The 14,728-nt window shown below is 37.6% G+C and overlaps 1 protein-coding gene across 1 annotated transcript in view; it reads left to right on the top strand.

Annotated features, from left to right (window-relative positions):
• Positions 1–14,728, top strand: part of LOC107584336 (NOP2/Sun RNA methyltransferase 2) — a 21,867-nt gene that overhangs the window by 3,785 nt on the left and 3,354 nt on the right. Inside the window, exons 8-16 of the mRNA XM_016270913.1 lie at positions 3,112–3,282; positions 4,401–4,531; positions 4,774–4,870; positions 6,291–6,499; positions 7,776–7,868; positions 8,329–8,464; positions 9,640–9,720; positions 10,467–10,605; positions 14,009–14,048. Coding sequence (XP_016126399.1) covers positions 3,112–3,282; positions 4,401–4,531; positions 4,774–4,870; positions 6,291–6,499; positions 7,776–7,868; positions 8,329–8,464; positions 9,640–9,720; positions 10,467–10,605; positions 14,009–14,048 — 1,097 coding nt within the window. The remainder of the gene's footprint in view (positions 1–3,111; positions 3,283–4,400; positions 4,532–4,773; positions 4,871–6,290; positions 6,500–7,775; positions 7,869–8,328; positions 8,465–9,639; positions 9,721–10,466; positions 10,606–14,008; positions 14,049–14,728) is intronic.

The following is a 14,728-nucleotide window of genomic DNA, read 5'->3' as shown; positions in this document are numbered from 1 at the left end:
GTCTATACTTGGCCTGCAGCAGAATCAGGTGCCAAGCACAACACCGTCTGCTCTGTACCAGCAGGCCAAACATCTTACACACACACACACACACACACAGACACAGACAGACAGACATACAGACAATGTGGTCAGCCTGGTTTTGCTGCCTAAACATTTCTCTACGTCGATGATGGCCTGCAGCAGAATCAGCACAACAGCACAACACCCTCTGCTCTGTACCAGCAGGCCAAACATCTTACACACACACACACACACACACAGACACACAGACACAGACAGACAGACAGACAGACATACAGACTATGTGGTCAGCCTGGTTTTGCTGCCTAAACATTTCTCTACGTCGATGAAAGGATTTGAAGTTGACTTTAAAGATGTAATTATGGCTTGCCTTTTTGCCTGAGTAGGATTGTAGAGTTCATTCCTGAATAGCACTTTTATTTGATTCAAAATTTGCTGCCTTGTTAACCAAACACTGATGTAATTGAATAAAAAAAATAGCATATCATCTCATGAGTCCACAGGAAACTCTTAAAAGTTAATACAGTCCAGTTTAAAATTACCTAAGGGTATAAATGTGGTGATGAGACCACCATCTGTAATCTGTGTAATCTGGTGAAGAATCAGTAATTATAACAAGTAACTCGAGTTACGTAATCAGATTACTTTTTCAAGTAACTAACAAACAGGGTGCACAGAGGTATTTTTTGGTCCTACACCTTCCACAGATTATATAAATGCATATAAATACATTTAGACCACCTAATTTAGTGATTGCTATCAGGATGTGAAGAGACTTTCAACCAGCATAACAAAAATGTTTTTGATCCAAATCATCTAAACTGCCTTTAAATGTAATAAGGATACCATAAAATAAAGTGTAAGATGAAATGATCTGAAATTGCATTGCAATTAAACCGCAAACAATAAAATCAGCCCCTTTTTCTCTACAGTGGAGATGGAACGATGAGGAAAAACATTGATGTGTGGAAAAAATGGACAACCAGCAACAGCCTCCATCTCCACGGGTAAGACTAGTCCAGTTCAATTGGCCTATGTTCAAAATAGTGTACTATTACTGTTTTTACAGTGTGTATTTTGTGTGCTGTGAATACAGGGTTTCCGCGGGGTCTTAAATGTAGGCCTTTAAAAAGTCTTAAATTGTACAAGAAAATCTTAAATTTGGGGACGGAAAGACCAGAATTGCGATATGGCTGAATGTGAAGATTAAACTTCAAAAGGCTATGATTTCATTAAATAAACACCAGCGTTGCACATTCAAAGTCTGGAAATGGTTCGCTCCACCTGCTGGCAGAGAATGAATGTGCATTTTCAATAAAACTGATGTTTTGTTCAGAGTTCAGACAAATGCAAAAATCCACCTATGTTTTTACCCTGCAAACACGCAGGGCTTTAAATGTGAACTGGTGAATCGATAAGAAGACAATGCATTATAAACGTCTAAACAGAATAGGGGTGTGCAATATGTATGGCCTGCGATAATATCGTAATAATTGTTTTAACGATGTACGATTTGATATTGTCGAGTATAACGCGAAAAGCAAACAAAACGCACCTACAAAGTGCACGCATACATTAGGTGATGAAGTCTAGTAAGTTAAAGGGTTAGTTCACCTAAAAATTAAAATTCTGTCATTAATTACTCACCCTCATGTTGTTCCAAACCCGTAAGAACTTCGTTCATCTTCGGAACACAAATGAAGATATTTTTGATGGCATCTGAGAGCTCCACCAAGACCAACGCACAGAACCGTAGCAAGGACGTCAGTAAAATAGTTCATGTGACATCAGGGTTTCAGCTGTAATTTTACGAAGCTACGAAAATACTTTTTGTGCACAAAGAAAACAATAACGCAATTCTTCTCCCCGAGATACCGTCTTCCGCCTTATTGGAGAGTACCCCAGGACGTAATCAACGTAATCAGCGCTGTTTACGTTCAGTAGACAGTGAGCGCATGCTGAACGTAAACAACGCTGGTTATGTTGACAATTATCGTTATCGATAAAATCCCAGAAAATTATCGAGATCATATTTTTTTGTCAATATCGCACACCCCTAATTTATTTAATTTAGAATTTAATTTATATTTATAATTTTATCAAACTTTGTTTTTGTGAAAACTGTAAATTGCTATTTAGAGTAATTTTACAGTTTAATATGGTACTATAGACATTGCCCTACCCCGCTCATATGGTATTAATTTAATTTGTGCATGTCTTAAATTTGAGTTTAAAAACCCTGCAGAAACCCTGCAATAGTATGCAAGCGTTCTGAACGCGTGGAATACCTGGATTTGTCTAAATCCATTCTACCGGTATGTGGTATATTGGAATGCGCTCCACTTGATCTTCTATATCCATAGTGAGATATGCAATAGAGGTAATATCTGTAGAAGTATATCTTATAAAAAGTATAAGTTATGTAAGTATGTCTTTGAAAAGATATTAAAATGTAATTTATTCCTGTAAAGTCAAAGCTGAATTTTCAGCATTATTACTCCAGTCTTCAGTGTCACGTGATCCTTCAGAAATTAAATGCGCTGATTTGATGCTCAAGAAACATTTCAATGTCTTTACTGTTAATTTTAATGCATTCTTGCTGAATTAAAAAAAATTTTTTACACACACATGCAGATTATTTCTTTTATTAGATGAGTTAAATTAAGAAATGTTTAGATACTATTTGTGTACACAATTGTATTGAAGTCAACAATGTATCATAGTTTTGTACTACAGAGTATACTGTTAAGTTAGCAGTACTCCATTCTGAACGTGTCCCAGTGTCTTTATGCTCGCCCGATGAACCCAAAAGTCTTGATACATGATGATCGTGTCTGGAGCTTAAGCACTTTGGCAGTGACTTAGCAGTGATGTGTTTGCTGGAGGAGTGTTTTCTGTACCTCGTTAATGAAACGAGATGTTGCATCTAATGAGGAGTTGTATTCTTTAGGTTGCACTGTCAGCATGGGTCTGTCTGTGTGTGTGTGTGTCTGTTCTCAGGTTGCAGTGGTTGCAGAACAGAGCAGTTTGTTATGCTCTTAAGTGTGTGTGTCTTTTCAATTCCTCTGATTGTCTGTCAGGCTGCAGATCAGGATCGCAGTGCGAGGAGTGGAGCAGCTGGCAGTAGGGGGCAGGATGGTGTACTCCACCTGCTCTCTGAACCCCATCGAGGATGAAGCCGTCATCGCTGCTCTGCTGGAGAAGAGTGAAGGTATGTCTGCTGTCCTCTGGATTCTGGCCCATAGACACATTTACACTGTGACAATATAGTTTATAAGTAGATCACCAAAAACGTACCTAATCTTGCGGCCACATTTCAAACACGATTTGACTCTGAAGTTCAGTTAGTTGTCTTCTTCTGGTGATGTTTTGTTTAAACCAACCTTCCACCACCTATTGGTGCACTTCAGCCACCTACTGGTCTAGAGTTATTAGAGCACATAGTGGGATTTAATCCAACAAACTAGATGCTCTTCAGTACTGCTTACTAAAGTTGTTTAGTTTAACTATTGCATCCACCTGAAAGTTCACATAACACAGTGTAATTAAGTAAATTCAACAAATTTGTAAAAATCAGTTATGTTTACTCGCTTTTCTTAAGTAGATTCAGTGATTACTTTTTACAGTGTAGTTTCCTCACCCCCATGTCATCCAAGATGGTCATGTCTTTCTTTCTTCAGTCGAAAAGAAATTAAGGTTTTTGAGGAAAACATTCCAGGGTTTTTCTCTATATAGTGGACTTCAGTGGGGTTCACTGGAAGTTGGTGGAAGGTCCAAATTGCAGCTTCAGAGTGTTCTACACGATCCCAGACGAGGAAGAAGGGTCTTATCTAGCGAAACGATTTGCTGCTCAATAATTTTTTTGTTCTTATTAATGTTGAAAACAGTTGTACTTGCTTCCTGTTTTTGTGGAAACTCTTATTTGAAATAGTGATATTTTGTAACATTTTAAATGTCTTTACTTAGTAAATAAGAACATGATCTGCACTCACAAAATAGTTCTCTATTTAGTGTTTATTTTACATTAATCACCAATAGGACAAAACAAACGTTTCAGCTCAATGCTTCCTTTAGCGTGTGCTCTGCTTCTTCAACACACTGAAGAAGGCCTTGAGCCGTAATGTTTGTGTTTTATCCTATTGGCGATTTAATATAAAATAAACGCTAAAGAGAAGACTATTTTGTGAGTGCGGATCATGGTCTTATACACTAATTTAATAGATTGACGCACAAAAATAAACGATTAAGTGACTGCAAGAGCACGTTGCAAACAGCTTTGTGGAAATGTCTTTTCTGTCACCTTTTAATCAGTTTAATGCATCCTCGCTGAATAAAATTGATTTCTTTACAAAAAAGGTCTCTGTGCTCTTTTAAAGGTAATGACCAAAGAGGGTCAGTGGTTCTCTGACTGGTCAGAGGTGCCAACAAGTCGACACACTCAGATCAGACCCACCATGTTTCCCCCAACAGACCCAGAAAAGCTGGCCAATATGAAGCTGGAGAGATGGTGAGTTTGTTTTGATCATGTATATCTGTCTATAACAGAAACTAATAGCTTTTAATCAAACAAACACAAAACACTAACAGCTTCAAACTGTCTCTGCACATGCTTGTGATGTTCCAGAACTCTCCTCTAGATGGTAGTATACAACCACAGTAAAAGTGAAGCAATACTAACCTGTAAACTGTCACTGTGTGTGATCCTAATTTATCTCTAGTCATTATTGTACATTTGGCTTGTGTTTTCAGTATGAGAATATTGCCCCATCACCAGAACACTGGTGGGTTTTTTGTGGCTGTGTTGGTGAAGAAGGCGCCCATGCCATGGAATCGCCGTTACCCAAAGGTATTAGAAACATAAAATATATGCAAACAGAGCATTGAAGTTGTATGAGAGTACATTTATGGTATCTTTTTGTCGATTTAACTAACAAAGCTGTTTTCTTGGATGAATCCACCCTCTTTGCTAGCGTGTGTACCTATAGCTGTTTCCAACCAGTTAAGAAACTTGGAATATCGCATAATGGGGAAGTCGTGGCCTAATGGTTAGAGAGTCGGACTCGTAACCCAAAGGTTGTGGGTTCGAGTCTCATACCAGCAGGGATTGTAGGTGGGGGGAGTGAATGTACAGCGCTCTCTCGCACCTTCAATACCACGACTGAGGGGCCCTTGAGCAAGGCACCGAACCCTCAACTGCTCCCCGGGCGCTGCAGCATAAATGGCTGCCCACTGCTCCGTGTGTGTGTTCACGGTGTGTGTGTTCACTGCTGTGTGTGTGCACTTTGGATGGGTAAATGCAGAGCACTAATTCCGAGTATGGGTCACCATACTTGGCCACATGTCACGTCACTCACTCACTTAAAACATTTGCGAATAAAGCACCGTTTCCATCCAGTTAGTTGAAGAGAACAAAATCGTCCCTTCCTGATTAACTTGGGCTAAATATCACGAAGAAAAAATTAATTTGCTTCTGTACTGTATACAATAATTTTTGTATACAATAAACTACGAGCTTCGGAGCGCGCAGACGAAATGTGGTCATGCTATCTTATTTTCGGTGCCTGCTATTTGGGAACGCAGTTTTGGGAGTTAATTATAACGAAGCACTTTGACGAGACTTTGCTTAAGCATTTTAGAATGACAAAACTAGCATTTCAGATGCTGTGCAATGAGATCGGTCCATTGGTTCGTCCAGTTATGCTGTCCCATCACAAAGTCGCATGTCTTTTTTTAAAATGCGAATTAAGGAATTTATTCTGTAAAAGTGTTTCCATTAGTGCTGTCAAATGATTAATCGCATCCAAAATAAAAGTTTTTGTTTACATAATATATTTGTGTACTGTTTATTTATTATGTATATATAAATACACACACATTCAGTATATATTTTGAAAATATTTACATTTATATATTTACAGTATTATATTTTATATTATTAAATAAATATATTTTATATTTATATACATGATAAATAAACACGGTACACATAAATATATTATGTAAACAAAAACATTTATTTTGGATGCGATTAATCAACTGACAGCACTAGTTTCCATCATAGTTTATACGCATGTTTTCTTACTGGGTAAGAAATTTGTCCTACTTAATTGAGCGCACAAGTTTTTTAATGTGCATTTTTAGAATTGTTGCACATCTTGGTGTTTCCATCAAGCGGGGTTTTTTTATTTCTTTCGATATCCCAAAATGCGCATAAAAATAGGTGGATGGAAACACAGCTATTGTCTCTGTCCTCTCTTTGTCTGTAGCTTCGTAATAAGGAGGTGAACTCCTCCAGTGAGGCGGCTCCTGCAGAGGAGCTGCAGATGGGGGGGTCTCCCGCTGACGTCCCACCAGCAGACAGCTCATCCGCTGACACCCCTGTGGAATCGGTGGAGGGCGAGACTCCTGCAGAGGGAAACCCGTCTGTCCCAGATACCCCTGACCCTTCAGAGGTCAAGACAGATAATGTCTGTGGGTGAGTATCTTCAGCCAGGTGTGTGTGTGTGGGTGCAGCAGTCACCCTGTTGTTCTCTCTGCTGATCGTTCATTCTTTGGTTCTCTCTGTGCTGTGGATTTTGGGACGCACCAAAGACGACATTTTGGCTGATGATGATAAAGCCTAAGAGTCATAAGTGGTTTAATAACCAGTATTATAAATCAGTAGATCTATTTTTGTGTTATATCTTTGTTGATTTTAAACATTTAATTAGCAAGATCTTGGTAAAGTAATATTAAATATTAAAATAAATCGATACAATGGCAAGAAAATCAGTAGCATTTTTAGGGTGTCCATGATCACGGTAGGATGGGCATGTCCATAGTTCCCAGATGAGAAAGTTTGCTCAAGACATTTCAAACACAGCCCTGTTAACATCATCTTGTTAATGTGTAATAATAATAATAATAACTAATGATAATCAATGTGTCTGTTACATAACATTACAATAACAATAGTTAATATTCTAGCAACAACATAAATAACAAACAGATCTAAATATTATTATTATTATTATTAGAACAGTTTTAAGCAATCATTAAAGCTGTTAATATTAATAACCATTTTAATAATAAAATAACTATTTTATAAACATAACTATATTTTTACAATAGTAATAAAACAAAATTACTTATAATAATCAATATATGTGATTATTTTAATTATATAGCATACATTATTATCATATATATATATATGTGTATGTATGTGTGTGTGTATATGTATATGTGTGTATGTGTGTATATATGTGTGTGTGTGTGTGTATATATGTTTATTATTATTATAACCGTTATTAATTTAAATTTGTTAGCATTTGTTTTTACTGTTACATATTAGACAATTGGCCACAATTTAAATTCATTTCAAAATAACATTTCCATCTGGAAGCTGCGTGAATTGCTATTTAAATGGCTCCTTACTGTAAAAATAACAGCAGCATATTAAAATCAAACATGTCGTTGCATTGAGTCTTGATGTGTTTTAATCGTTGAACAGACATTGTACTTGTATAATTATTTGATGACAGTTTGAACCATTTATTGTTGCGTAATCTGTTGTTTCACATAATAGAAATGAAGCAACTGTGCAGTATTCTTTAAGAATTCGGTAAGAAAGAATTCCATTTCAAACCTATTGGCTTTCAGGCGATACTTGTGGTGTTGATTTCAGTGCCCCTGATGGACGGTATGTGTTACTGCAGTTTCTCTTCAGTTACTGTGCTCCACATTGACATGAAGTGCTCTGTCTGTTATAGCCCCCCTCCTCCAAAGAAGATGAAACTCTTTGGCTTCAAAGAGGATCCTTTTGTGTTTCTGACAGAGGATGACCCCATCTTCCCTCCCATCCAGTGAGTGCCTCCTCTCCATTTACACAGCCTCGCTGCTCAATACAAATATTGTTTTTACAAACGTTCTCATATCTTGCTTTTTTTTTTTTTTTAAGCAGTATTTTTCTGATCTCGGTGTGTGTTTGTCATGTCTGAATATATATGCTCTGAGTGGGCCGGGGCCTTTGTGTGTGTGTTTTATCTGTTATTACACTATACATCCTATGTGACCAATCAGAAGAATGGGTGATATGATCATTATCGTTCAGTCACGGTGTCTTTTGTTTGTGATGAATGTTATTTATTTTCTCACACAGATGCACAGTGCCACAGCGCTGGCAACCCGCCATTTTGACTTGTTGGAGACAACGCCTCTGCTCCATATGTCGCAGCGTGTTCAGAGCTGTGCGCATATGTGTTTTTTTTCCTTTTGTCTAACCATCATTTATTTTATGCTGTGATATTTCTTTGTCTGCTGCAGAGCTTTCTACAACCTGTCTCCAGATTTCCCCAAGCTGAACGTATTGACTCGCACCCATGAAGGAAAGAAGAGGCACCTGTACATGGTGTCCAAAGAGCTCCGAAATGTTCTGCTCAACAACAGCGAGAGAATGAAGGCAAGAGCACACACACGCGCACACACTCTGATGGCCCTTCATCAGTGCTAGCAGTGATTGAAGATGGCGTACAGGCAGATGGGGACAGCAGCCTCACTATGATCTCATCTCTATCTGTGCTCTAGTGCCTTCACATTCATCAAGTATGAAACAACCATCTGCTGATAATGTAAACAGACATCACTGGAGTTACGTTACAACAAAGAAACACACTGTAAACACTTACACACCCTGTCCTTTGTTGTATTATTTGTGTTCTGAGCAATTCACATGCTGTAATGATATTTGGGTAGTAATGCAGAACTATTTTAACTGAATAGTACTTAATAATTTTAATTATATAATGTACCCTAGAAGTACCGTATTTTTGGATATGAATTATATGTAGGTGTGTGTGTGTGTATATATATATATATATATATGTAATTAATTATATAGAACTTTACATTATATTATTTCATATTTTATGTCACCTAATAGTAAGTGTGAATAATATAGTAATAATTCTATAATAATATTATAGTATAGTAATATACGCTACAAATTATTAGCAGCAGCAAGTATTAATAGTAATAGTAGTAAGTAATATTAGTGGTAATACTTATTAAAATAATAAATACAATATTACTATTATAATAATAATATAAGAACATTTATTATTATTATTATTATATAATTACTGTAATTAGAAGTTATTAAAGGGATACTCCACCCCAAAATGAACATTTTGTCATTAATCACTTACCCCATGCCCCCATGCCATTCCAAACCCGTAAAAGCTTCGTTCGTCTTCGGAACACAATTTAAGATATTTTGGATGAAAACCGGGAGGCTTGTGACTGTCATATTGACTGCCAAGTAAATTACACTGTCAAGGTCCAGAGAAGTATGAAAGACATGAAACAAAAATAACGACTTCATTCAACAAGTCATCTCCTCTGCATCACCGTAGCGTCATTTTGAAGAATATCCGCTGAACGCAAGCAGCGTATGCTCTTCTGTGTCAGCCGCGCCTCACGGATGCGCTGTTTTCATTCAAATCAAAGCATTAATACACGTAGAATAGGTATCTTTGTGTGTTACTGTAAAGTTTTACCAAATTAAAAAAAAAATCAAGCAGCAAAGCACTGTTGTAGATGGCGTTCTTCGTGCCCAGTTTCTCTGTCTTTCTGCAGGTTATAAACACGGGCGTGAAGGTCTGGTCCAGAAATACTGATGGAGAACAGTTTGGTTGTGCTTTCAGACTGGCTCAGGAGGTAGGTGTATGTAAAAAAAACACAGTTTGATGTAAATAATTTTTTATGAATCACTTGTGTATCTGCATGCATCCAAAATGGATGAATCCTAAATGAATACTGGACACTCACCTCTAGAATAAAGATAGTGTTGTGTAGACGTGTTTTCATTTATTTAAAAATAATATTAAAAGATATTTTTCAAGTTGAAAAGCAGCAGTCTAATCCCAAAGATATCTCTGCAAGATATAATGGTTTGTTTTCACATGCAATTTTAACCAGAAAGGCTTTGGATATTAAGTTGTACCGCAGTAATCAGTCTATAATTAAAGCAACACTCAGATATCTCAGTTGTCTCAGATGTTTTTTTGCTCAAAAACTAGGTTTAGTGGTCTATAGGGAAACAAGTTAATCTCAATGTGCCGTTAATAACCTCAGCTTGCCGTCCTGTCTGCTCTAGAGGGAACATCATTACCATTTTCCACTACAGTCTATTGATTTTTAACTAGAGGAAGATCTGTTCTGCAAATTTTGTGTACGAGTATTTATTCTTCCTATAGATAAAGAAATGGATTAAAACATGTCTGCTTCTTTCCAAGGCTGAGTAAATGTCAAAGTGGAATTAATTTTTGCACTAGACTTAATCATCCTGTGGTTACATGCTTTTCTCAGAGCAGGATAGGCTATGTGTGTGTTTTTGTTTATTTGTTTGTGTGTGAAAGAGAAGTCCTTTGAGTCCTTGACTCTATGCTGCTGTTTGTCTTCAGGGTATTTACACGCTGTGCCCCTACATCAGAGCCCGAATCATCAACATCAGCGTGGAGGACGTGAAGGTGCTCCTCACACAGGAGAACCCCTTCCTCAGCAAGCTTGAAGATGATGCTCACAATCAGGCCAAGAAACTTGGTCAGTGCCATTCAGAGTCCTGGGGGGTATTCCAAAAAGCAGGTTATGTGATATACCTGGGTATGTTCGAGGATAAGCGAGCGGATAACCTCAGCTTTCGGTTCCAAAATCAGAGGTTACTTTCAGGATATTTAAGTAACCATAGTAACTTGCTCTCTGAAGATAACCGGAAGCCTCCGGAGGAGGTTATGTTCCAGGGTTAGTTCGCTTCAGCGCTATTAGTGCACGTGTGATCTACTGACGAGCCTTCAGTGGGCGAGACAGATAGCGCACAGCCGCACAACATTATATAATATTACAATATGTATTATAGCCTATTATATATATATATGTATATGTGTATATGTTACTGATGAAGTGCTAATATAAGCAGGCTAATAAATAAGGTAATATATTATTCTAATATGGTTATTATATTTATTGGCATATATAACAGTTATCTGTATAAATTATAAAACACTATGACAAGGTAATGTTTAATTATATTTTGTGTATATATATATATATATATATATATATTATCATCTCACACATGGATCGGCATTTTCTATGTCTAAATTCTAAATCAAAATACATATCTGCTGTGACTTCATATATAATTAGCATCAAACAAACAATATAATTCATATTATCAAGGATTAAAGATTAAATGGAAAAAAAATAAAAATGATTGCTCAACCATCAATTAGGTGGCGATATGCACCAAGCATGTAAACGACCATTGAACAAAAGAAGAAAGAAACAGCATGGCACGCTTTTTCTTAGCGTCTGTTTCAATAGTGACTCGTTGATTCGTCGCTCTGTTGAGAATGTCTTGAGTCTTAACCAGGAACATTCTCTAAGTTGAATTAACTTACTCCCGGACGCGTTTTTGGAACGACATACCTCGAGTAAGCAAGGTTTGGGGTTAATCAACCGAAAGTTCAGGGTTTAGCTGACGGTAAGTTAACCGTGCTTTCTGGAATACACCCCTGCTAATGCCACTTGTATTTTTAGCCCATGAACTCTTTGAAATCTTCGCCATGTTAAAATGTATAGGTTGATTTTTTGCAGTTTTGAATGGTAAAACGTTGAGTGAACCTTAATGAAATCACTATGCATGCAAGCACATTAGATTGCATTTTTGATGTGTAACAATTTATAAAGCATAAAATATATAAATCATTATATAAAATATACAAATTCAAAAATCATGGAAAAGGTTGTTGCCACTTAACTGCAGTCATTTCTAGCTCTCAGCAGTCAGTTTGATATATTTCAGTCAGGTTTTCGCTTGCATCATAGTACTGCAATGCTTTAGTATTTCAGGGTTATTAATGACCTCTTACTTTATTGACTCGGGCAGTCTTTCCATACTCTTATTACTTGATCTCAGCTCAGCTTTTGATACTGTCTGTCATAAGTTATTACTCCTACGCCTTTCAGAGATTGGCATCTCAGGAGCTGCGCTATCCTGGTTTTCCTCCTATTTGACAGACAGACAATACTACATCACCATGCATAACTGTATATCACCCACTGTCTTACTCGAACAGGGTGTTCCACAGGGCTCAGTTCTCAGCCCATTATTATTTATTTATTTACATCATGACCCTCGGATAAATTATTCGCCACCATGGTTTTCAGTGCCACTGCTATGTCGACTATATACTGCATATTTTACATTTAAATTTCATGTAATTAATTGTATATATTTTATCCGCTAAAATGTTATAAAGTTTCTGTATATTCTGTTTATACAGTGGGGCAAAAAAGTATTTAGTCAGCCACCAATTGTGCAAGTTCTCCCACTTAAAAAGATGAGAGAGGCCTGTAATTTTCATCATAGGTATACCTCAACTATGAGAGACAAAATTAGAAAAAAAAATCCAGAAAATCACATTGTAGGATTTTTAAAGAATTAATTGGTAAATTCCTCGGTAAAATAAGTATTTGGTCACCTACAAACAAGCAAGATTTCTGGCTCTCACAGACCTGTAACTTCTTCTTTAAGAGGCTCCTCTGTCCTCCACTCGTTACCTGTATTAATGGCATCCGTTTGAATTCGTTATCAGTATAAAAGACACCTGTCCACAACCTCAAACAGTCACACTCCAAACTCCACCATGGCCAAGACCAAAGAGCTGTCAAAGGACACCAGAAACAAAATTGTAGACCTGCACCAGGCTGGAAAGACTGAATCTGCAATAGGTAAGCAGCTTGGTGTGAAGAAATCAACTGTGGGAGCAATTATTAGAAAATGGAAGACACACAAGACCACTGATAATCTCCCTCGATCTGGGGCTCCACGCAAGATCTCACCCCGTGGGGTCAAAACGATCACAAGAACTGTGAGCAAAAATCCCACAACCACACGGGGGGACCTAGTGAATGACCAGCAGAGAGCTGGGACCAAAGTAACAAAGGCTACCAAAACTCATCTTGAGGAGAAAGAATGCTGAGTTGCATCCAAAGAACACCATACCTACTGTGAAGCATGGGGGTGGAAATATCATGCTTTGGGGCTGTTTTTCTGCAAAGGGACCAGGACGACTGATCCGTGTAAACGAAAGAATGAATGGGGCCATGTATCGTGAGATTTTGAGTGAAAACCTCCTTCCATCAGCAAGGGCATTGAAGATGAAACGTGGCTGGGTCTTTCAGCATGACAATGATCCCAAACACACCGCCCGGGCAACGAAGGAGTGGCTTCGTAAGAAGCATTTCAAGGTCCTGGAGTGGCCTAGCCAGTCTCCAGATCTCAACCCCATATAAAATCTTTGGAGGGAGTTGAAAATCCGTGTTGGCCAGCGACAGCCCCAAAACATTACTGCTCTAGAGGAGATCTGCATGGAGGAATGGGCCAAAATACCAGCAACAGTGTGTGAAGACTTACAGAAAACGTTTGACCTCTGTCATTGCCAACAAAGGGTATATAACAAAGTATTGAGATGAAATTTTGTTATTGACCAAATACTTATTTTCCACCATAATTTGCAAATAAATTCTTTAAAAATCCTACAATGTGATTTTCTGGATTTTTTTTCTCATTTTGTCTCTCATAGTTGAGGTATACCTATGATGAAAATTACAGGCCTCTCTCATCTTTTTAAGTGGGAGAACTTGCACAATTGGTGGCTGACTAAATACTTTTTTCCCCACTGTTATGTGTGTGTTTGTGTTTAGATATTAGTCATTTATTAATTTGGTGTTATAGTAGTTGCTGTGGGACTTGTCAGTGTGGTCAAACTGCCTGTGTCATTGTGACAAATTCCCATGTCTAGACCAGAACCTTTGGCTTTTATTCTCTTTCATGAAGCTCAGCATCACATTACAGCCAACAAATGCGTGATTTTTTTTTTGACATCACTGATGTATTCAAAATCTTGATCTAAAAAGCATATGTTATTCTCTCTTTCTCCAGAAATGGGCAGCATTGTTTTACGATACCTACCAGATCCACAGTAAGTGCTCATGTTCTTAATCTATATTATTTCCACACGTTTATTGAACAATGAGTAAAGAACCTTGTGGACTTGATCTGCTCGAGTCTCCAGTTTATGCCTCGTTCTTCAATTTTTCTGTACCAAAGCCTAGTAAGCTGCCTTGTTGTCTATTACCTATGTAGGGTACTTTTTTCTAAGACAAAATGGAATCAATAATTGATTCCAGTAATTTGATGTTAGCATGTTGCTAAGCTAACAGGACAACATTATGGAAAAATTCTAAAATTAACATTTTTAAATGCGTTGTGCTGTGCACAGATATTGAGTAAATCATCATAGAATCTCAATTCATTCTGGAATTTCTTTATATGTGAAGGCTAAATGTAGTTCTGCCTTGGATTTGAACCAAATTCAGATTTTAGTAGGCAGCTTTGTTTTCGGTTTTCTGTATTTTTGGAGCATCCTCTTCATCAGGAGAAATCTTAACGTGTGGTCTAGGTAGACATCTGGCAATGTATTGGAGCGGCGCTTGTGCTGGTCCTCCTGTGGCGGTGGCTGGTAGGTGTGCAGTGTTGTACGTACACAGAGGGCTCTGTGATGGCACTCCTACCATTCATCAGCCAGTCCCGAGACAAATGAATGGAGATTGAGCATTTTGTAGCCATTACGCCCCTTGTCTGATAATTAAAGGTCTTGAA

This window comes from Sinocyclocheilus grahami, unplaced genomic scaffold (genome assembly GCF_001515645.1).
Source record: "Sinocyclocheilus grahami isolate Dianchi unplaced genomic scaffold, SAMN03320097.WGS_v1.1 scaffold58.1, whole genome shotgun sequence".
Classification (NCBI taxonomy): Eukaryota; Metazoa; Chordata; class Actinopteri; order Cypriniformes; family Cyprinidae; genus Sinocyclocheilus; species Sinocyclocheilus grahami.
This window is presented reverse-complemented; position numbering and strand designations above follow the sequence as displayed.